Source organism: Amphiura filiformis, chromosome 1 (assembly GCF_039555335.1).
Source record: "Amphiura filiformis chromosome 1, Afil_fr2py, whole genome shotgun sequence".
NCBI classification, from domain to species: Eukaryota; Metazoa; Echinodermata; class Ophiuroidea; order Amphilepidida; family Amphiuridae; genus Amphiura; species Amphiura filiformis.
The window spans coordinates 56,742,594-56,767,752 of record NC_092628.1 but is presented as its reverse complement, the minus strand read 5'-3'; the positions used below and the strand labels follow the sequence as shown (position 1 = coordinate 56,767,752).

At 37.3% G+C, this 25,159-nt stretch overlaps 1 protein-coding gene and 1 long non-coding RNA gene across 2 annotated transcripts in view; one reads left to right on the top strand and one right to left on the bottom strand.

Annotated features, from left to right (window-relative positions):
- LOC140149474 (protein stum homolog) overlaps positions 1–24,388 on the top strand; it is a 62,025-nt gene extending 37,637 nt beyond the window's left edge. The window contains exons 3-4 of the mRNA XM_072171603.1: positions 19,425–19,595; positions 23,346–24,388. Coding sequence (XP_072027704.1) covers positions 19,425–19,595; positions 23,346–23,410 — 236 coding nt within the window. The 3' untranslated portion in view covers positions 23,411–24,388. The remainder of the gene's footprint in view (positions 1–19,424; positions 19,596–23,345) is intronic.
- On the bottom strand, positions 6,848–10,344 carry LOC140149491 (uncharacterized). The gene is made up of 4 exons (XR_011858690.1): positions 9,997–10,344; positions 9,665–9,935; positions 8,568–8,686; positions 6,848–7,478 (listed from the first exon to the last, which is right to left on the bottom strand). It is a non-coding gene; the product is annotated as an uncharacterized lncRNA (long non-coding RNA).
- Positions 24,389–25,159: the final 771 nt, after the last annotated feature.

The window sequence follows — 25,159 nt, the reverse complement described above, 5'->3', positions numbered from 1 at the left end:
AGGTGGTCACGTGCGTATTTATAAAAGCGCATTTATAAATATAACCGAAGTACACTGATTACAGAAACACGTTGTATACGTGCATTGAATCTGTCCCTGTAAATAAATGAGAGGAAGTTGCATTAATTTTGTGGTTCATGTTCCAAATTAACGTGTCATGTTGTCATGGCATCGTATTACATAGTTAATCAATACACAGGCCTAGATACTGACGTATAATTAATTCCATGGAATATCACAATAAATGACAAAATATGCAAAATGTCAAGCGCTTTGGGCTTTGCCTAATATCATTACGCGCAATTATTTTCGCTTCTCTAGTAAGCTATAGGTTACAAATTAAAGATGTGATGATTTTCATAAATGTTCATAAAAATCTCATTGAAATGTTTTGACAAGTCACTTCTACAATAAAGGTGCGAATCTCTGACATATATTTTCATCGATTAACTTTGCCTGGAAAAATACAAGTTTAAGGCCAGTTGGATGGCAGGATGCCATATTTTTCTAGTTTTAACCATTTAACTCAAACACTGCAGTGTACATTAATACATCAATCTTATGTGAAATGAGCCAATGAAGCCAATAAAATCGCATTTATTTTTCCATAAGTCTCACGGTTCTGGTGTTAAAGCAAATCAAAACATTTTTATTATATCAAATGTTTTTGGGCGTTCCCCCTCCCAAGAAAAATCATGCACATGGGGCGGAAATGACACCCCTTATATCAAGCCTTAATTAGGATCTCCTTTACCATATGTCTTGTGTGTCAAGTTTGTTTGTCTCAATATTTGAGTGCAAACATGCAGTTCTCCTCCGACCCACCTTCGTGTTAAACTTGTTGAGCTTGCGATATACGTCGCATCATAAACAATAAGAATTCTAATAGACTAAAGGAACCAGTCGGGAGAGACGTTGTTCGGAAAAACCCTCTAATACACTAAAGGAGCCAGTCGGGAGAGAAGTTGTTCGGGAAAACCCTCTAAACAGCTAAAGGAGCCAGTCGAGTCGGGAGAGAAGTTGTTCGGAAAAACCCTCTAATACACTAAAGGAGCCAGTCGGGAGAGAAGTTGTTCGGGAAAACCCTCTAAACAGCTAAAGGAGCCAGTCGAGTCGGGAGAGAAGTTGTTCGGGAAAACCCTCTAATATACTAAAGGAGCCAGTCGGGAGAGAAGTTGTTCGGGAAAACCCTCTAAACAGCTAAAGGAGCCAGTCGGGAGAGAAGTTGTTCGGGAAAACCCTCTAATATACTAAAGGAGCCAGTCGGGAGAGAAGTTGTTCGGGAAAACTAATAAGCTTGGCCCTCCAATAATATTTTTAATAAAATTTATTGCACAACTCGTGTTTTTGTTAAATTTCGAAGAGATTTGGATTTTCCTTGCTTTAAAAGTGCAGTGAACCTTATGTAATATGCATCAATGTTGTTGTAAATGTCGTGAATAGTTTCCAGAGTCATAAAATACAGAATCGTGAGACCAATTTTCTCAGCAAGATCATGAAGATGTTTAACAGGTTTTAACCAAAAACATGGTTTCATTCCTCAGTCGCTTGCACACATGAGTGGCAATGTTTCTTACAAAACGTTTCCTTAATAGAAAAAAAAATCAATTCCATGTTTCTATAAACGGCTAAATGTTTGTTGATTCCCATTATATTATTATTATTAAATTCAATCGGTGACTCGTATATTAAACAGAAACAAGTGATTATAGGGATTGTGTATACGTGTCTTCAATTTAATACCTGAAATTTATGCTTTTTTGAGTTTGCATTAATTCTAATATGTTTGGATATTTTAATAATTCAAAATCGACTCAAGACTTCTGTTTTCTTCACACACCAATTTAGTATTTCTTTTTTGTTATGACCATTTCATAATTTTTTTACAATGTTTTCACAAGATTCTTTTATATTCATAATAAAACTTACTAATAGAAACAACAGAAAACTAAATCAAAGTATGAAGTACCTGCTCACATTAATCGTTAGCACTCACATGGCGGTGGTGTATATCGAGGACTATACCGCCTTATATACGTCTAGCCCTTTTCTATTCACAGATTATCCATTGTATTCCTTTTGTTTGAGGTTCGTTGCCTCGACCATTACCTAGAGTAATGGAGGTAGCTAGCTGCCCAGAGACCATTATCAACACAATAGCTCAAGATGACGGTCTCGGGCAGCGAGCTAAACAAAAGGAATACCATGGACATTCTAGAAACACTATGGAAAGGATCACAACATACATGTAGAATCTGAGTTGGTTACTAGTCTCAGATAGAATTTTGGAAAAAATGCATTTACAGCTCGATTTAAATGCAAATGTTACATGGCAAGAGAAAATTATAGAGGGCTCCTGCAGTCCATATAACAGTAATTCATATAACACCACTGATGCTCAGTTAGATTTATGCAAATTAAATTTTAATTAGCATAACGAAGTAAATATTCATAAGTAAAAAGTAACCGTTTCGTTGAATGTAAACTCAGTACATGTATATAAACTTGCCATTGGTTTTTGGAATCTGCCTTTATCCTTGCCCAAAACGCTCAACGGTCCATGCAAATGAGCTGCTAGGCAAGAACCCCCGGATACTACCCGACCAGGGGAGCTTCGCAAACTAACCTGCGGTACTCATTACAAGTCAAGAGGCTGGGGGTGCAAAGCCTTACTGTGACCTACCCATAATGGGGAGCACCATTGGACACAACCACACCACCACATTGGGTTCGTTACTTTTAATGCACTCGGTGTTTCTACCGTCCCGACTCAAACGATTCTAGAAGTTGTTCTCACAAGCCCCGCCTACTTTCCCTGCCTTCTCGGCAACCCGGAAGTAACTTTTTCCATTGGTTTGTGTGGTGCAAAATGAGGAAAATACCAATATTTGGCAACGAATTACAGGAATTCCATTCATAGATCTCGACTGAAAATGGATACATTAGGTAAGTAACACTTTCATTTATGTCATATCAAAATATTGTTGGAGATCTATGACCAGTTTGGTAGATAATCGAGTTGAAATGTGGGCATGTTTTTGGCATGGTCTAGGTGGGAATAACAGGTTCGTACATGTAAACTCAATGGGAATCTCTTACGACTAGGCTAAAATACAACAATATTTTGTAAATTTTCCTCGTAAAGAAAAGATCGGTCAAGGAAACCTATATGAATATGTTGTCAATACTTCACTTGACCCAAATATATGATTTATTTTTGTAATGAGAGAATCGCACATGGAATTTTAGAGGGATTTTGATAGCAGTTCCCGCACCGTAGAAAAGCTGCTCTGTCATGAGCCGGAAATTCCATCATGAGCCTAGATCCTGATTTGTTTTGCCAATTGAAGCTTCTAATGTTGGCTGAATGTTTTTGATGATATCATGAAAGTCAATCTGTGACAAGATGTAATTTTGCTACGGAAAGTGCTATGACAAAACGATTTTCAGTTTTGGCTTTCTTTATAATCAAGGAGTTTAATTTGATATAAAATGATGCAGTGTTTGATGGCAAAATTTGACTGAATTCACCTTTCAGGGGATGTAATTTTCTTGACGGGGGGTCATGAATATGTCGGTGACTGAAGTCAATTTTTATGACCCCCCCTCCATCGCGGATCGCGGGCTAAAATTTTACGACCCCCTATCGTGGGTCAAAAATTTTAGGGCCCCCTTCTGTCAAAATTTTAGAGCGGAGTACACGAAACGCGTTAAAATTTTTGACCATAAGCGTAAAGAAGGCGCACGGAGAGCGCAAAAATCTTGCATTGTATAAAGATTGTGTGCACATTTTGTTCAAAAAAGTGTAAGAAAAGTTACACCAGTCGCCAGCCCTTAATAATTCTATAACCCCCTATTTTGATTGCTACAAAAATTATAACCCCCTATTTTTGGTCTTAAAATTCTATGACCCCCCAGTATATTCATGACCCCCTTCTGAAGAAAATGATAGCCCCTTATACCTATAAGGGGCTCAGCTGTGCAATAATTATGAGCCCTGGAAGGAGGGTAAAATTGGGGGCAAGCAAGCGATCCGAGGGGGGGGGCAAGCAATTTTGGCACACATTCATGGGGTGCCTTTTAAATAAAATGCTCTAAAAGGCTTAGGAAAACAGTATGGAAACGCTGAAATATGCAAATTTTCATGCTCGCTGTGCTCTCAACATACCTAGACCTTTTAAGGCTTGCAAATTGGGATCCCAAAAAATCTGGCATGTGTTGGGGGCAAAGATTTTTGGCAGGCCAAAAGAGGGAGGAAAGCGATTATTTTGCAGGCTGAGAGGGGGGGCAAGCTATTTTTGGTGGGTCGTTCGGACATTTTATTACCCCCGATAATTATTGCAGCCCCTAATATGGCACATAAATGAACCCTGTGGTGTGCAACCGATGGTGGAGGGGGGATTGGGGGCACCAGAAAAAAAAATACACTTTCATTGCAATCAAGGGAACAGCTAGCTGGGGTAAATCTGCCACCACCGCCAAGGGGGGGGGCTGAATACAGATGCATGTGCTCATTTGGGGAAGTGGGTGGGCAAGGATTTCAAACCAAGCCGCTGTAACAGCCCCATGCGGGGGATTGTGCCACTGTCCCAGCTTTACCCTGACAAATTTTCTAAAATCCTCTTTTTCTTTTTCAGGCCTACTAAAAGGTCAGAGCTACACTGTACAAGTAACAACCAACTGCCAGACACCATTAACCAATGCCACTGTGAGCCATTTCATGTCACATTTTGCAGCGGAGGCAGATGGAAGTCATGGAATTCAATCTCACTAATTGAAGAACAATACTTGTGTTGAAAGTCGGGACTCATAAATTAGGTGTAACAGAATGTGTGAAAATTTATTAAGATCTATTAGAAATATTCAATCCAATAGATTAGAATTCAATCTAATTCAATTTTAATATATGGGATTAAAATTGCTTAGATTGATTTTTAACCCCTTAGATTAAAATCAAATTAGATGTATTCAAATTAGATTTTTAAAAATCCATCCAAATGTTTTTTAGATTAAAAATCAAATAAGATTGAATTCTAGATTGAATATTTCTAATAGATTAGATCCAATTTTGGATTTGTCCCAGATCACAATCACTTAGAGGGAATATGCTGAATTGTATTATAAAAATAAAGACTGCACAAAAAGTAACGCAGCTGTTATAAACATGCCTGTAGCGTTTGAACTAATAATTGTGTTCACAATATTTCAACATAGAAAGAAGGATGATTTATTTACGCGCATTTTGATACCCCATTAGTCCAATCTCGTTCAATAATAACAACACAGCAGTGTTTTTAAAGAAAAATACCCAAATTGAAAGTTGCGGTTATTTGTATTGATATGAAGTCATTGATTGAAACCATTGATTGCTGTAAATGGCAACTTTTAAATTTGTGGTTTTTCTTTAAAAGCACTATGTACTGTGTTATCAGTATTGAACGACATTTCACAAATGGGGTATCAAAATGAGCGTAAATAAATCATCCTTCTTTCTATGTAGAAATATTGTGGAAACGATTACTAGTTCTGAACTTATAGGCATATTTCAGCTGTGTTACTTTTTGTGCAGACTTTTATTGGATATCTTCCATCACACAATAGAGGATACATGTAGTAAAAAATCCCCATCATTTATTATCTATTAAGTAGGTGTGTTCAACTGTTTTGGTTTGTTGGACTTCCTTCTTCATACTTTTTAATGAAAAAAATAGTGCTTTTATTTTTCACTTCCTTACAGATCTCAAAATAAATTAAAACAATGATCAAAGCTACATATTCACCATGCATTTTTTTTTTTTCATGAACTCTTGTCTTTCTAATAATTATGTACCAGAGAAATAGGTGTAAAAATACATTTAGTAATGAAGTATGAGATAATGAGTGCAAAAGACCATTTATTTACAGTCTATTGGCAGCCACTAGTCTTTTGAGAAGGCTTTTGTTCAGACCTTCATTTGGGGGGACCCTTTGTCAAGGCCATTTGGCACCACTTGTCAAGAGGAATGAAGAACACCTTGAAGTTAACAAAGATCAGGGGCACAAAGGCCAAAACTGAAAAACTGCAGGCAATGGCCCTGACTGAAATTCGAGTCCAGCTTGTGTGTTAATATGGTGCCTTCACAAAAGACTACATTGTAGCATTGACTGACATCGGCTAGTCTTTCCTGAAGGCTTTGGGTGTGAATGCATTGATGCACAGTCACAGCTTTCATGAAAGAAACAGTGTCTGCCAATAATAAACTATGAACACTTACACTCCTTTAAAAGCATTTATAAGTCAAGGGTTTACATGTAGGACCTTCTTTTATTTTAGTTTTATGTTAAGGGTTTACATGTAGGGTCTTCTTTTATTTATTTAATAAATAACAGACATTAACGAGGCCTTATCTGCAATAGCTGCCAAGTGTCATATTTTAGATAAATTATCAAAATGTCTATGGGGCAGCTATTGCAGTTAGGCCTTCTGGTCCTAAACCCTTGATTAGTGGACTGGATACTCATCATATTTACGGGATGAAGGTAAACCAGTAGCAGCTACTAAACAATTTGGTCTACAATTACTCTATCCTGCATCCGCTAATCCTAAGGTGCGCTAGTCATAAATGTCACTAGTCCAAGAAAAAAATGGTCGCTAGTCCTAATGGCTGCAGATTTTCCATTGCTAAGGTCTTGTAAACCTTATTTATTTTTGGACTTGTGAACCATTTCCTATTTTTTTCGGACTAGCGATCCGTATTTTTGGACTAGGGAACCTTGGCTATACATTGGTTCCCCTCAAGTTCAGTAGTGACGTAGGTGCATATTTTAGTGGGCGCCCGTATTGAATCGTAAAAGCGATAGTTAATTGTGTAGCAAAAAAGGGTGGTTCGTGTGGCGCAGCCATGAAAAGACATTGATGTCACTGCTGAATTTGAGGCAAACCAAAGAAAAGTGCCTAGAACATTTCCAATAATTCCATGCAACTTTTACAGCCTGTAAGGAACTATGCATTACGATTACATCACATGATGTCAGAGTCATTTGTTGAGGTCCTTATTATTTTAATAATTGAAGCAAACATTTACTAGTTAGTTTATGCACCACATAAATTACTATGCAAGTATTTAAGTTCTCATCAAATGTTCACCCTCCAGAAAAGATTTTCTTCAAAAAATTTAATTGTTGACATAATGTTGGGAAAGTTTTCAATGCATGCGAGTGATAGCCCTACTACGGCCTTTTGACTGTGGTGGTCCAAAACCATGCTATATCGTAAAACCTGGCTATATCCAGAGAACTGCTAAACCCCAGACTGCTAATTCCCCCTTTTGGGTGGAGCGGTTAGTGGGTTTTAGCAGTTCTCGGATATAGTGTGTTTAAAAAGCCCTATAGTACGGCTAGCGAGTGATGCGACAGATAACAGATGCCTGCTGTTGACTTCCAAACCATCATCCTCTTTGTCTTTCACGAAACCAGTATCCTCAGTAGTACTGCTGCACCTGGAAATTGGAATAAAATAAAATAATAGCCAATGATTAATTATTACACATTATTATCAGGATTATGGTATCTAGGCTGTTTGTGTTTTAAGGGGTACTACACCTGCCAATTTTGTGCCTATTTGTGCATTTTTCTCAAAAATTATAGGGCATTGGGGACAAGTAAGATATGTATATTATAGGGGCAAGGACTACAACTACTGCACTGGAAATTTATATCAGCACAGACAACAGTTGTGGAGTTACAGTCAAAAATGAGGGAAAACCAATATTTGATCAAAAAATCAATAACTACATGTACTTGCTTTGAGTTGCTGAATTTTCAGTACAGTAGTTGGGAGTCCTTGCCCCTATACATATCTTACTTGTCACCAATGTGCTATAATTTTTGCGAAAAATGCAAAAAATAAGCACAAAATTGGCCAGGGTGTAGTACTCCCTTAAAGCCTTAATTTAATGTACTATCTTTTTAAATTTTTAGATTTTCCTTCCAAAATGATAAATTATTGTAGCAGAGTCATGATATCTATTTCAATAGGTGTGAGGTCAAAGGTCATAAAGTCAAAAGTAGTCACTTGCAATCATTTTGCAATTTTAATTTTTTTTATGAACTGTGAGAGCGGAGACAGATTTAAAGCACTAATCTGTAATTTACTAAGTCTACTAGTCGTGCATAGTTTCATGGGCATAGCCATCTTTTTTTAGTAAGGAGGGCAAAATAAAACTTAGGTGGTACACAAAAAACTCTGCATTGCAAAAAAGTTGCATCATACAATTATACATAGAGAGGTTGTATGTCTTTGAGCTTCTAAAAAGGCTTTATTGGGACGTAGTACGCAAAAATTTCAGTATTTTACACTATTTTCGGTCATGATCAGGTTAATTTCGGTGAAAAGGGTTCCTTGTCCCTTTTCTTTTCTTTTGCCCTTCTGATTTTCTCTTTTATTTTTTGTCTTTGGTTCACTTTCATTTCATATATACCTGTCGTGCCTGAGAATTAAATATAGGAACACATAGGAATAAGGTACTGGCATTTTGTGCGGTGTGCTGCACCCCCTCGGCTACCACTTTGTAAATGAAATTACTTACATCCTCCTCAATAAGGAAAGCTGTGCTGTTCGGTTGCAGGTGCTTTGCTTCAGCGTGTGTTTATAGTTCAGATTTTTGGAAGATATGCCTTGCTGAATGGACCTTTCGTGTGCCAGTTTCTGGAAATACAATACAGTATGACATTGTAATTAAAGCCATTGTAACATTTGCTAAGGGGAAAGCCCTGAATATTTTTCAAAATTCTGTTTTTACACGATTGCTTTGTAAACATATAGTAGGCCTACATACTCTGCAAAAATCAAGACTTTATGTTTGCTCACTTGCTGTGGGTTGGGATTGAGACTGAAGATGAAGTCAAAATCATATTTTCCTATAAACGAATCAAATTTCACGCATTCCTGCACCTTAATGGCGGCCATAGCCGCTGACGGGACAAACTATCTCACCTAAAATGTGAAATGATGCGCCTTGAAGGATATTTTAAACTGCATTCTACCACCCGTGTTACACGCAGACAAAAGAATGATGACAGTTTACAACACAAAAAGAATCTCACATCAAATTTTAAGCGGGTTTAATCCACCCAATTGGGCACTCACAACACCTGTTTGGTGCATGCAGGGACCCTAATAAGGCCAAATAAAAAAATAAACATGTTTCACGTCCCTCCCGCTTCCTTTTTTGAGGTTTCTTCAAATATATTTTTATTTTTTGAAATTCGGTTATAACTTTTCAAAATATATGTCTAGGAAGTTAGGATGCTTTCTATAGCCTTGTTAAGATACAAGAAACACGTTAGGAAGGTTTTGTGATCATTTGAGGGGTGTAACTCTCCTCCTTTTTCCAGGCATTATTGTATACGCTAAAACACTGAGCTCTAAGTATGGCTATTTACACCAATTTTGTGATAAAAATAGAAAATAAAAAGACCCCTCTTCCTCCTTTTTTTCGAAAACCCGGACGTGAAACATGTTTTTTATTTTACTTGGCCTAATGGCCGACCAAATCCTGACCATGACTTGGCTCGTTGGATTCGTCTATACTATAGCGAATCCTCACTGCCAGTTAAAATTAATGTTGTGTCGTTTAGTTTTACTTGTGCATTAAAAAAATAATGAGTTATAAAAGAAACTCACCTTGCAGAGTCGAGGTACAAACAACACACCCAACTAGACTCGCTGAGTCTCATGGACGCCGTTCCTATGTCCATCATACACCCAACATACTCAGCCAGGAGAACGGTATACACATACACGACATACACTGTATTGCAATGATCATGAATGTACAGTCATGACAGTGCATGAACAACAGATCTGTGTGGTGCAGTGGTGAATGGGACAAATCTCGTCATGTTTTCGTGTAGTCCGAGGTGCTCTGACGATAACACTCCGATCGCCAGGCAATCTACGTTATTAACGTTGTAGTAGGCCAGTGGGACAACGAAAACGCTACGTGAACGAGCTACGTGTAGTAGGCCAGTGGGACAACGAAAACGCTACGTGAACGAGCTAGTTTTCGTGGTATATTCGATGTCCGTGGCCTTAAACTGTCCTTATCCATCATGTCATTTGCTTCTCTAAATATTCAGTGAATTGAATACTAATATTACTATTGCAAACTAGTCCAAGCACGTCGCTAAAATGAGGCAAATAATTCGATTTTCGCAACTGGATACTTCTGTCAGTGTTATGACTGTCGCAAAAACAGCTGATCGAGGTCAGAGGTGAAATCTGTCAATCAAACTACTTTCGCGCATGCGCAAATGGCACACCTGAACTTAGGGAAATATTTTGCCGAAGGCATTGAGGTGGTGTGGGACACAACGTTACTAGGTCTTTCAAATATCTGCTTATAGGCCTACTCACATTTTTCTAAGATATAAATTTCATGGTGTTGAACCAGATTGTAGTCCAACTCTATATAATTTGCATTATTCATTAATCATTTGAATAACAATGGTCACGGGGTGAATAAACTCCAGCGGATTAAAGCAAGTGAATAACCTACCAAACCACTTCAAATACAATTGTCAATTGAGATCAATTCTGTATTGATTTGATTAAATCACTTGCATTTGTCATTAAATAGACTCGCACGCAGGACACATGGGAAGAATATTACACTATCTCGAGGTGTTTTTATTTTGGGAAAAAAACCCACAACTTTTACAAAATAATACATCAGTTTTTTTCCATTTTGTTTTTTGGAAAATGAATACACTTTTACAACAAATTCGTTTATTTTTGAACCGTTTATCTTACATATACGGCGAGCAAAAATAAACGAATTTGTTGTAAAAGTGTATTCATTTTCCAAAAAACAAAATGGAAAAAAACTGATGTATTATTTTGTAAAAGTTGTGGTTTTTGAGCATGTTAGTCGCTCGGAAGGCGAGACCCCGAAGGTCTCTTTATCTACTACATCTCTGTTAGCTCCCCTCAGTTAGCTCCCCTCAGTAAAAATGACATTCATAAGGAAGTAATAAACATAATTTTTCACCAGGTTCACCGTCGCAAATAATAACTGAGTCAGGAAGAAAAAGTGACCCCGACTGGGAATCGAACCCAGGACCTCAGTTTACAAGACCTGTGCCTTAACCACTTGGCCGCGGGAGCTTCGTGATTAGACAGCGGTCACTTAAACTTGTCTCCTCCCCGCAAGTAGCCCATAGTATAGTTTTCCATGTTCATAAGCAAGATTGCATTGACATTTTAGAGGAGCTAATGGAAATAATGGCAGTGTTAAGGTGGTACTACACCCCTTGATAAATTTCTGATTTATTGTCGTGAATCACTGAAATTTCAGTGAAGTAGTTGGATTCCTTGCCCCTATAATATACATAACTTTTTAAAGTTATTTTTGGGGAAAAATGCAAAATTAGTCACACAATTTATCAGGGGGTGTAGTACCACCTTAAGCACCCGATATGTTCGTACTGTTCCGTGATGGGCCAAACTGGCGCAAATGAACTTAATCTAGAATGATAGTGTTGGTGATTGGTCTCCGTGTTAAATAGAAAACACGATACTAAAAAATCGGACAACACGTTTTCAAATTAAATGTCTGCATATGGTCACCGTATTACAATCAGACTCAGAACTTGCTGTGGGGGAAACAAAAACAACCACCTGCACATGATAAAACGTGTCTGTTTATATTCCTGATTTCATCGTCATGTTTTCCCATTGGCTATATATTCTTTACAAAAGTCAGTATTCATTTCCTAAGATGTTTTCTTGCAAAATGGTGAGGATTTTTACAAGAGCTACTTCATACAAGTTTGAATAGCTTTGGATTTTTTTAACGTTTCCATGACAACGTTAATTAACTGATTTTTATCATTTATAATTATTCCAATATTATCAGCCACCCACACTGAAGGATTACATGAATATTCACCCTTGCATTATTTGTAGTTTGTAATCATTTTCTTGGACGTTATATTTCAGTTAAGAAATTGGATAGCAACGTTTGCATAGTATTTTTTGTGGGACATGAGAGCACATCAGACATATCGAATTGCATTCTGAATATGAAGAATGTCATCCTGATATCAAATAATTTTGTATTTTGAAATTCACGATATAATTTAAATTTTATGGTAAATTATTAAAATTTGAAACTTTTGATATTTTTGATATTTAACAGTCTTCGAAGTAAACTTTATAAATCTAATAATATGTACTTAATATAGCTGAGATGAAAAGCCGACCATCAATTGAAAATTTTGACCTTTCATATAATATTGAAAAACAAATCCCCCCAAAAGACCTGCATTTTGTTGATGTTTTTGGATCAAGTTTGATGGCATTCCAGATCAAATTGATCTGAAATCACATAAGTTCATATTTGATCCCGGTTCAGATCAAATTTGATCCGGGCATTTCAAGAGTATACGGTATTAATAAATAGGGCCAACATTTACTAGGGGTCCCTATTGAGCACAATTAATTCCCTTTGACATAGCTCCAAGAAATGAATCAACTGAAGACAATAGTAGATATGCCCTGTCCGCTGTCAAAGATGGGAGTTTGGCATTAGTGGCACTTCTGCACTAAGGGGCATTCGGTGAGAGCAAAATGCAAAAAATATGGGGTCATTGGGTGAGAGCATGATTTTTGGCATTCAGTGAGAGCAAAATGTAAAAAATATGGGGTCATTGGGTGAGAACATGACCATTTTGTAAATGGAATCTTTGGGTGAGAGCCGAAACAGCGCCACAAAAACCACGGAAATCGAATTTCTAGCTCTAAATGGCTTTAAATGTCAAAATAAGTAACAAAATCAGTGATAAATGAAAGTTGCTGTTCAAATTGAACTTGTAAGGGTCTTTGAGTGACAGATCAAATGAAAAAATAGGGGGTCTTCGGGTGACAGAGCATGTGTTTGTACAAAAATATGGGGTCTTTGGGTGACAGCGACGCTGAAAAAGGGGGTCTTAACAGCCCTACATACGCGTCACCTCCAAAGTTGGAGTGCCCCCCCCCCCCCGGGGTGCCAGGAGTATTCTGTTGACGATAAGAGTGAGACAATGAGCCAAAATAGAAGTTGAAAAGGAGGGTTGGAGTCACAGATTGGATACTTGTGACTAGTTGTGGCTACATAACACCCACCTATCCACCACCCCACTTCGCACACCCATATCCGATGTGTTCATCCCCTCTGTTATCAGTAATTACAGTAACAAGGTAGACTTTCCCTTTCCTGGATGACCTCATAACTTAAACCAACTGCGGTATATCAATATCTACACACTCAGCCCATCTGCCCACAAACACACCCCCATACACCTCATAATACAACCCTTGTAACGAATAGATGTAGCGAAGACCGGTTCCGTTGGACCCATGTAAGCCTTTAAAGATACGGAAGGCATGGAAGGTGTTGTTTTTGTGCTGATTATGAATAATTATGCATAGGCCTAAGTAAGTTCAACCATGCTTTCGGGGAATTAAAAAAAACTGAAGCGATTTTCCCTAACATGTCAATGTTTCGTAAAATTGATTCCTGTAATTTGTAGCCCATACTGTCAGGTTTAGAGAAAGTCAGAGTCAGTGTACAAACTTTTTGAATACCCACAAGAAAAAGGCCCCATGTCATAAACTTGATCGATGCTTTTTCTTGGTGACCCCCCCCCCCGGGGGGTACCAGGAGTATTCTGTTGACGATAAGAGTGAGACAATGAGCCAAAATAGAAGTTGACAAGGAGGGTTGGAGTCACAGATTGGATACTTGTGACTATTTGTATACAGAAAGCATAAGACACCCTTTGTCATCTGGTATCAGCAAGTGCCGCATGCAATAACGGGCCGCAATATATACGCTAAACTAACCTAACCCTACTAACACTAAGGGTTGGTAGTATATTGTAGCCCATTTTGGTTTCAGAAAGAAAATAAACGTACCGCATCAAGGTCATGAAGGTAGACGTTCCTACAACATAAACCAGCTATATATCAATATCAACATCTCACCCATGCTTACAAAATATAGGCCTACACCCCACACACAAACATAAAAAAACCAAATAATTTTAGATATACACATGCACCCTCACAAATCCCTCCACACATACCCCAATACACCCAAAGTTAAATTGAATCATTTGGTTCACTTTGTCCGCTGCATGGTTCCAGACAGGGCAACATCAAAGTAGACTTTCCTTTTCCTGGGTGACCTCACAACATAGCATGATGAAACAGCTACGGTATATCAATATCAACACCCGATCCCACCTGCTCACAAATACACACACCAACAAACAAATATTAGATAGTGCTATTATTATAATACATACCCTTACAAACCCACCCCACACAACACCCAAGGTTAAATTGAATCAGCTGGTTCATACCTTTGTTCTCTGGTATGGTATCAGCAAGGGCAGCATCAACAGCAAGGTAGACTTTCCTTTTTCTGGGTGATGTCACATCATAAACCAGCTCTATCAATATCTATACATCCCATCCTACCTGCTCACGAATATACACACACACCCCAACAAACATTACATTTAGGCTACATAACACCCACCCATCCACCACCCCACTTCGCACACCCATATCCGATGTGTTCATCCCCTCTCTTATCAGCAATTGCAGTAACAAGGTAGACTTTCCCTTTCCTGGATGACCTCACAACTCAAACCAACTACGATATATCAATATCTTCACACTCAGCCCACCTGCCCACAAACACACACCCATACACCCCATAATACAACCCTTGTAACGAATGTATGTAGATGTAGCGAAGACCGGCTCCGTTGGACCCATATAAGCCTTTAAAGATACGGAAGGCATGGAAGGTGTTGTTTTTGTGCTGATTCTGAATAATTATGTATAGGCCAAAGTAAGTTCAACCATGTTTTGGGGGAATTTAAAAAAAACTGAAGCGATTTTCCCTAACATGTCAATTTTTCGTAAAATTGATTCCTATAATTTGTAGCCCATATACTGCATGTACTGTCAGTTTTAGAGAAAGTCAGAGTTCGCGTGGACGGCGTGGTACATCCCTGTACAAACTTTTTGAATACCCACAAGAAAAAGGCCTCATGTCATAAACTTGATCGATGCTTTTTCTTGGTGTTGAGCTGGCATTTTGTAAGGAAACGATAATTCAAGCCAAATGAATAAGACTTGTAGGATCTCGTCAAGTCTCGACATGATACTTTTGATTACGCGATGACATTTAGTTTTGTAAGTCTCTATTATAAGGGAAACTATATGTGATACAAAGTTGTAGTTTTACACAGGAACGACATTTGCTGTTTTCTTTATGTACTTTTTAATGGTCGTTTATAAAAACATTACATGAAGCTATTTTTGGATCATGTCTCACAAAGGCTGCGCGTGTAATTTCCTGAGCATTGTGTTATCTTATGAAGAGAAAAGATCATTATACGAGTATTATAATATGTTGAGAAAAATGCAATACAATACTACATTATTATGTTATTTCACTAGTCTATATAAAAGGTTACATACGTCTGTGTTACATACCACTAATAGACCTGGGCGATACATGGAAATACGACTATTTGTTTGCATGACATCTGAAAAGACTGCATTAAAATCGCTGAAATTTATCAAGTTATATAGCCAAAAAAGTACTTTTTAGGGTTTGATGCTTCAAAATGGTATATTTTCTCTCATTATATGACATTTTTGTTGTAATAGTACCAAAATTCATACATACGGCTTCGGTTTTTAGTAAATATTCGCCCTACCATATTGTAACTTTCAGCTTCGAGGGCGCACTGCCATTTTAAGGTGTTTACGGTTCAGTGCGTTAAATCAAGAAAAGTCTCAGGTCAACCTATGTTGAGTTTTTGATCATTTGACATCTAAACCATAGGCCCTATAGTTTCACCTGATATTAGTGGCATTTAACTGTGAGAATTCTGAATATGAGAAAATTCCACCCGAAATTAGCCATTTTCCCATGTGTAATATATAATTAGTGGTATTTAACCATAAGAGTAGGGGGTGGCGTAGCCAGGATTTTAGTCTGAGGGGCAAAGCCAAATTTTTGTCCCCATTTGTCAATTTTTGTCCCATTTTGAGTCATTTTAAGGACACTCTTTGCAGTCCACATTTTATCCCTGAAAAAATCGGGGGGGGGGGGGTCCCCGGCTCTCCCTGGCTACGCACCTAGGACCTACCATAATTCGTACCTGATCGTGATTGGTCCGCTTCCTTCATGTATCACTGATTAACCTTTATTCCAACCCAATCCTATTCAGTTTCACCAAAGTTTGACCTAAATTCAGAACCAATGTGGAAATAATGATGCTCTGTAAAATATGCTAAAAGAACAGGTGCCAGCAGTGTCACACCTACTTTGTAACATGAATATTCATAATCTTTTCCTGTTACTTTCTGTTGCCTATTTTAACACATAAGCCCTTTTTGAGAAGGCATAGCAAAGAAAGGATGAAAGGTGTTTTTAATGCAGACTCATCGTGTGAAATCACGTTGCAGGTGCGTTTTTGACAATTTCTACTATTTTGTGTTACTAGTTCACGCCTTTCTACAGGTGGGTCCCTATATAACATGCATACATTATATCACCATCTAGTAAGACGATACATATGAAAGGATCGTAAATTCTCAATGTTTAATGATTATTATAAAAACATGGCGTCTGCATTCGATATAAAGGTGATATTAACTTTTGACTGAAAACTTGACAAATCAAATATCGGTGAAATACCGTAAAACCTCGTCTACAAGCATATAGAGTGTTTTTGATTAAAGCTAAATTAATACGATACATGCGTAAATATGCCAATACAATAGATTGGTCTTGCAATAATACTTGTTTATATATGCTTGGATCTGTAATTTATTTGCTCAAATTCCATAATGGCACCTGGATTAATTTAGCTTTCATCAGAAGCATTCTATATGCTTGTAGACGAGGCTTTACGGTAGGTGTGTTCATTTTTATCATTATTTGTCTTCAATCACGAGTGGGGAATCCCGTGAAACTTTTCATCAGTGAATACCTAAAATCATAGTATATTTTCACATTCTTCAAATTTATTATACGTTTACATGTAGTTTTGGAACATTTTTACTTATAGGTATCAATCCCCGGGTTGGGATAGAAACTGAATCACATCAGTGTCAAAAGTTGATATGGCCTAATATGCTGGACTTCTATGCATCACATATTCTATAATCTGTGTATGCATGCTGGACGTACATCACTCGCAAGTGGATCTAGCCAGTTCTGACGACATTATCAAACTGAGCTCTTAAAGGAGGATTTCGTGATCCTAGCATCCTCTTTTTATGACATTTTCAGTACATATCCACGAAAAAGCTTATTCCCATAATTTCAGTTGATTCCGATTTTGCGTTTGCGAGTTATGCTTGATTATGTGTATTACACTGCTCCATAGACAATGCGTTGTAATTTTGTTCTGGTGCACCAGAACCAAATTCAAATTTCACGATATCTTTGCAAAACGAATTAATCTGCAAGAAATATTTTGTACATAAACATTATGTAGCCAGAGGTTTCCATTGATATAAAAATCTCAACTTTTTTTGAGAAAAGTGGGGGGATGAGGCTGTGGATCACGAAATGCCCTTTAAATAGTGTTACACTGTAAAAAAATACCGTTATTTGATGGCACTTTTCCGTAAAATTACCGTGATTGATTGACATTATAGCATGATTAGTGACTCGAAATTGCATTATTTTTACGTTTCAGGTACAGTGCGATCAGGAGAATGGTATGATCCTTCTCTCTAAACCATTTTGTTGTCTTTGTTTCAAGAGTAGCAACTCTGGACCTTGTCACCTTCTCCATTCACATCTGAAACTATACCTGTTCTTTTGAGGAAGGAGCATCAGGGAAGGGCAGGCAAGGGTTCTGACTGGGGATTCAATATAGATGCACGTGTTCTCACTCTTCGGTTTACTTAAACCCCGCCATTGCTGGAATATATTAAAATTCATAAAATATATTTTTTCTCATGCTTATTAGTATATTACCTCATTAGTTTTCAGGAAGACGAGCATCAGGGAAGGGCAGACAAAGGTTCTGATTTTAGATGCCCGTGTTCTCACTCTTCGGTACGCATAGGCCTAAACCCCACCAGTGCTGGAATCAGGGTTTTCTTTAAGCATTTTACTGAAGGGGTATTTTCAAATTTTTTTGACCCTTTCAATTGTGAATTTTTCCTCTGAAGGAGTCAAAAACATTGCCCAAGGGGTATTTTTATAATAATATAATTAATAATAAAATATATTTTTAACAACATGTGTGTTTTTGGAGCCATATCCGGATTGGGGTGGTGGGGGGATCTCCCCCAATATTTTGCCAGGGGGATCCCAATGTTGACGCCTGTATGTTGGTTTCTGACCAAATTAATCTCATATTTGGCCATTTTAGCCCCAAAAGTGCACATTTTTGCGCGCTTCTCGCGAATTTATTCCACTTTTGCAACATATTTCAACAGTTAAGCTTCAAAATGGCAAAATTTGTTGTACCATAAACTTATTCTTTCTCCAAAAGGTCCTGGATTCACTATACTTCAAGACACCCCCCCCCCCCACACACCCCGGGTCAAAAAGAAATCTACGCCACTGTTTGGAGCAGTGGCGGATCTAGAGCAGTCAGAAGGGGGTGGGGGCAATTTTGGAAGAAAATAATAATATTTAAAGATGCCCCCTGAGAAGTAAGAAACTTTTGCAAAATGAAGACCCAATTGAAGCAATTTGGTGGATCATTTTGGCAATATTAATGTGTACAATTTTAGTTTAAAAAAGCCGAACATTTGTGAAATGAGCAGTCCATGGAGTCTTTCGTGGACGGCAAGTTTTCCCTATTATGGCAGGCCTATAAATTGTGTTAAACATAAATTGGCAAATGTCGAAAGCAGAAGTGAAAGTGGCCATTTGTTTATCAACTACGCAGGGTGATGTACCCCCTTAGAACTTGGAAAATTTTGCAAAATGAAGACCTAATTGAAGCGATTTGGTGGACCATTTTGGCACTATTACTGTGTAAAATTTAAATTTGAACAGTTGAAAAGCTGAAAATTGTGAAATGCCGGTCCATAAAGCCGTTTGTTGTCCTACATATCGGGAGTATAGGTCCTATGCCAAAAGCCGAGAATAAATACACAATATCAGGTGTTTCTCTATTCAATTTTTTTCTATTTCTCTTGCAATATCTGAACGCGTACGTTTTCAAGATTTTGTACGCATTGGACTTTGGAACTAGGGATTTGAAGGAGTCAGAAAATTGCCTGAAAGCGTAAATACGCGTGTTTTGTGCGTTAAAGAAAACCCTGGCTGGAATATATTATTGTTAAAATTCATAGCAATATACTTTTCCCATGCTTATTACCTCGTTTATTTTATCATTCCGTGCAGGTACATTCATATCAGCTTTCACAGTGTTTTGTTGCGGATTCACGGAGACGACGCCATGCAAAGCCTTCTTCTGGAATCTCTTTGCTGCTATACTACAGGCAATAACATTTATCTTTATCGTCGGCTGGATATGGAGTATTTCATGGGGGATGACATTTGTTACTTTGTCAGGTCAGTGTCAAAGTTCAAAACAACTGAGAACAAGATTTCATATGTGAGATAAAATTACATGATTTAAAAAATGAAGAAGGAGGCGGCCTATATGCTTCACCCTGGCAGGGCGTAAGACAATGCGAAACACAAATTAATATATGCGAGGATCGGAAATAAACGATGCAAGCCCGAGAAATTATAATTTAAATGACGTGATTGGGGCTCGAGCAAACTGGCATATGAAAATATTGAGAGAGAAAAAAAATCAGGACTCAGCGGGAATTGAACCCCGGACGCTGGATTACCGGTCCAGTGCTTTACCACTGTCCTACCTGAGTTCACAGTCGGTACTCGGGCAATCTCAACTTAAGTCCCCATGATAACTCTCTCATTGTGTCTCAGCGGCCAATTATATATATTAAATAATGAAGAAGGAGGCGGCCTATATGCTTCACCCTGGCAGGGCGTAAGACAATGCGAAACACAAATTAATATATGCGAGGATCGGAAATAAACGATGCAAGCCCGAGAAATTATAATTTAAATGACGTGATTGGGGCTCCGATCCTCGCATATATTAATTTGTGTTTCGCATTGTCTTACGCCCTGCCAGGGTGAAGCATATAGGCGCCTCCTTCTTCATTAAATATATATATTGGCCGCTGAGACACAATGAGAGTTATCATGGGACTTAAGTTGAGATTGCCTGAGTACCGACTGTGAACTCAGGTAGGACAGTGGTAAAGCACTGGACCGGTAATCCAGCGTCCGGGGTTCAATTCCCGTCTGAGTCCTGATTTTTTCTCTCTCAATATTTTCATATGCCAGTTTGCTCGAGCCCCAATCACGTCATTTAAATTATAATTTCTCGGGCTTGCATCGTTTATTTCCGATCCTCGCATATATTAATTTGTGTTTCGCATTGTCTTACGCCCTGCCAGGGTGAAGCATATAGGACGCCTCCTTCTTCATTATTTAATATATATAATTGGCCGCTGAGACACAATGAGAGAGTTATCATGGGGACTTAAGTTGAGATTGCCCGAGTACCGACTGTGAACTCAGGTAGGACAGTGGTAAAGCACTGGACCGGTAATCCAGCGTCCGGGGTTCAATTCCCGCTGAGTCCTGATTTTTCTCTCTCAATATTTTCATATGCCAGTTTGCTCGAGCCCCAATCACGTCATGATTTAAAAAAGTTAAAAATGAGAATCTTGCTATTTTAATTGCGATTTTTTTTTTGTATTTGTCCGACAGAAAAGGTATATTGCTTTCATAAACACACGCACAAAATTATGATATTACACTTTTCTCACATTTTTCGCGCCGCGCCCATATTCCAGGTATTGCTTGGCTCGTATTTAAAGATTCGCAAATTGCATCGTATGTCTTAAAGCAATCTTTGCAAAAATATTAGTTCTATGTTAAGCAGGTGTTCTTAGTTGCATGTTTTGAAGAATGACAGATTAGCGTCTGGTTAGATGGTGATATGAGATTATCTGAATGCTGAATCACAGATCGAATCGTGTTTGATCATAATTATGCGAGACTGCACAAATGTACTTCCTGAAATTAACCCCCATTTGGGCCATAATGAGACAAAAGAGCAGAAGATGCAAATCGTAAGATGATATCTTTCTTCTGTTAAGTCGGTCTTTTCATACATCGCGGGTATAACATACATAAATGATATGGTTCTATGTAAAGAAAATTGCTCATGTCAAGCTATAGACTAATATAAGAGCTATAATGTCTGTGATTATGGTCAAGAAAAGAAAATGGGAAAAAACATGTTAAAGGTTACCATTTACCAATTCAATTTGCAATTATTATTAATTTGTTAACCAACCTTTACTTAAGGGAAGGGGTATGAACGTTTGGACAGTATTTATTGTGGGACATTAGAGCACATCAGACATATCGAATTGCATTCTGAATACGAAGAATGTCCTTCTGATATCAAATAATTTTGATTTTTGAAATTCGCAATGTAATACACATTTTATGGCAAATCATTAAAATTGATATTTTTGATATTTAACAGTACTCGAAGTAAACTTTATAAATCTGATGATTTCTACCTAAAGTGTAGGTAGGTGGGATGAAAAGCCGACGATCAATTGAAAACTTTGACCTTTCGTATTGAAGATATGGATTTTTTCCCCAAAACACCCAAAAAAATTAGGTCTTTTTGGGAAAAAAAATCCATATCTTCAATATGAAAGGTCAAAATTTTCAATTGATCGTCGGCTTTTCCTCCGAGCTACATACACTTTAAGACTATATCATTAAATTTATATAATTTACTTCGAGGACTGTTATATCTCCAAAATGTGAAAAATATCAAATTTTAATAATTTGTCATAAAATTTGTATTATATCGTGAATTTCATAAAATGAAAATTATTTGATATCAGAAAGACATTCTTCGTATTCAGAATGCAATTCGATAGGTCTGATGTGCTCTCATGTCCCACAAAAAATGCTGTCGAAACGCTCATTCCAGTTCCCTTAAGACAAATGATATCAAGAACGCTGATTAACATTACACGTGCACCTAGCGAAAATTAACTGCGCAAAAAGTATCATCAGTAGGCTACACTTAAATATCTTAACGACAATAATCCTAAATTATCAAATAAAGTAATCAATAGATGGATCATTTTGTTCTGCGTATATTGACACCTCACGATGCAGCTTTATTTTCTCAAGTATACTGATTTGAATGGAAACACAAATCCTTTGAAGAGGGACACATTTGGGATATTTCTTCCTTCGGGCGATTCCCACCGACTCTTGTAACAGGCTCGTTACAGCGTGACAGCGCAACACACACTCGCCGTGCTCATAATGAACGTGTTTCGAGAGAAAAAATCTATGCAAACATTTGCCACTTTCGAAATGCTCCCTCTTTTTTTCAAATTGGTTTAGGGTCGCTTCTCCGAACTATTTTAAATCATGAAGGATCGCATGTCTGAGTAGGCCCCCTATCATAATTCTTTGAAAATCATGTCCGAAAGATTTTTAATTTCGAGGTCGTTTTCTTTGAATATACATTTACATAAAACCCTTCGAAATATTGGACACAAGTTTGAATCCAATGCTTGGTTCATGCGAAATCATTTGTATTTACGTTCGTGTTGGACATGAATGCCAACCCTGCTGAATAAATACACTCACACATCTTGACCTCAATTTTCTCAACAACTTTGGTCAATATCGCTACAACTTTTTTGTGCGTCAGATTCTAGGTGCATTTTCAGCCATTTAGTTTAGACGAGTCCCAGCTGCACATCACCACTCAAATCAATTGAAAGTTGAGACCCCCCCCCCGTACGTGTATAAATTCACCTGCTTTTAATGGATAGACAATGTTTAAAATGTTGCTTCTTGTCCCGGGGCTTCTTGTGTATCTTGAAGATCGAACTCATCACAAAATAAAGCTTATCTCTCAGTTCATAAATCCTGTAAGAGATTTACATTTACTACATTAATGCCCGAAGGCTGCATGGTGTTATGACAAAGAAAGAAAAAACATTAGATGATTAGATCTAACATGAACAAGTGCAATTTTCATTGCTGCAGTAACATTAACAGCGCATGTTTAATTGCTTTTGTGATGAAGACTATATAAATTTATATAAGAGGCAAAAAATTTAAGGTTATATCTGAAAATGCATTGATCACGCTATTAAAAATTAATGTTTGCAACGTGTATAAATCTTCAGACCTGTAATGTTTTTTTCTGTGTCTTCTTTTTTTTTACAGATGAATATCGTCATGAGAAGCTTCGGGGAAAAAAGAATTACAAACCAGCCGGCTCGCCAACCTAGTCTCTGGTACAGCTCAGTAAATAAAATAATCATCAGATATAACCCATAAAGACTGCAAAATGTTCCAAAAAGAGACAAGGAACAGTTAAAGCTGAGATCCGCACATCCATTGTGATAATTCTCTGATCAGATAAGACTCACTGTTACGTCACTGAACAGAATGTGTGCTTTGGAGAACATCTGCAGAGAAACCTTACAGGTTGAATAGACTCCGGCACAGCTCACAGTCTACTGCAGCTCAGTGATTTGTTTGCAAAAATGTTGTTTAAACTTGAAATAACAAGGAAATTGTATTGTTGTATCGAACAAAAAAATGCATCAAACTGATATGAACATCGTTAAATTTTGGTTAAATAAAAGTACAATGTAGGCCTTGCGAGTGTGAAGATTTTGAATCCGTCACAATAATGCATCGAGCTGATAGTCGATAGTGCAGGTATTTTGTATATTATATGTCAGATGGGTGACAACTTTGCGGATAGTTTTATCTTTAACTCGTCATTTCGTGAAATTGAAAATGTCTGTGAATAGCTGTGAATGCCGAAAGTTGTATGTTGATCCTAGCATTTAAACTTCAAACTTTGAAGTTTATACAGGTAGGCCTATTCGGGATTTATTGTGAAGTTTAAAGTCTTTATATCGTACCATTCATTCATTCGTGCAATAAGTAAATTGCGTTTTCCGAAGTTCGTCGAAATAAAATCAAAACAAATATGGTATTCAGACAAAAAACTTGATATGTTTTACTGGCTCAGCAAACACAAAACGTTTTCGACATCATTCGTAAAAGATTGGAAAAGTTTGTCAGAAAATGTTTAAATGTCGGGTTATCTTGATTATACAAAGGGTACATAAATGGTATAAAACGTTTTCATAACAAACAAAACCTTGTTCTGAAATGGTATTGCAAAATATTCTAACAACGTTGTTTAAGGGCTGGGGTATGAACGTTCGCACTGTCGCACAGTATTTCTTGTGGGACATGAGAACAAATTAGACATACCGAATTACATTCTGAAAACGAAGAATGTCCTTCTGATATAAAATAATTTTGATTTTTTTTTTTTTGCGATATAAGACATATTTTATGGCAAATTATTAAAAAATGATATTTTTGACATGTATTTAACAGTCCTCGAAATAAAATTTATAAATCTAATGATATAGTGTATGTAGCTGGGAGGAAAAGCAGACGATCATTTGAAAATTTTGATCTTTCGTATTGAAGATTTTGATTTTTTTTCCAAAACACCTAAAAAATGAGGCCTTTTGGGGAAAAATGTGTACGAAATGTCAAAATTTCAAATGATCGTCGTTTTTTCAGCTACACACATATCATTAGATTTATAAATTTTACTTCAAGGACTGTTAAGAGCTGGAGTATGAACTTTTGGACAGTATTTTTTATGGGACATGAGAGCACAGTGACATATCGAATTGCATTCTGAATGTCCTGATATCAAATAATTTTGATTTTTTTTAAAATTCGCAATTTAAATATCATGTTTATGGCAAATGATTAAAAATTGATATTTTTAATATTTAACAGTCCTCGAAGTAAACCTCATAAATCTAATGATATGTACCGTCTTAAGGGGTGGGGTATGAACGTTTGGGCAGTATTTATTTTGGGACATTAGAGCACATCAGACATATCGAATTGCATTCTGAATACGAAGAATGTCATTCTGATATCAAATAATTTTGATTTTTTGAAATTCGCAATTTAATACACATTTTATGGCAAAT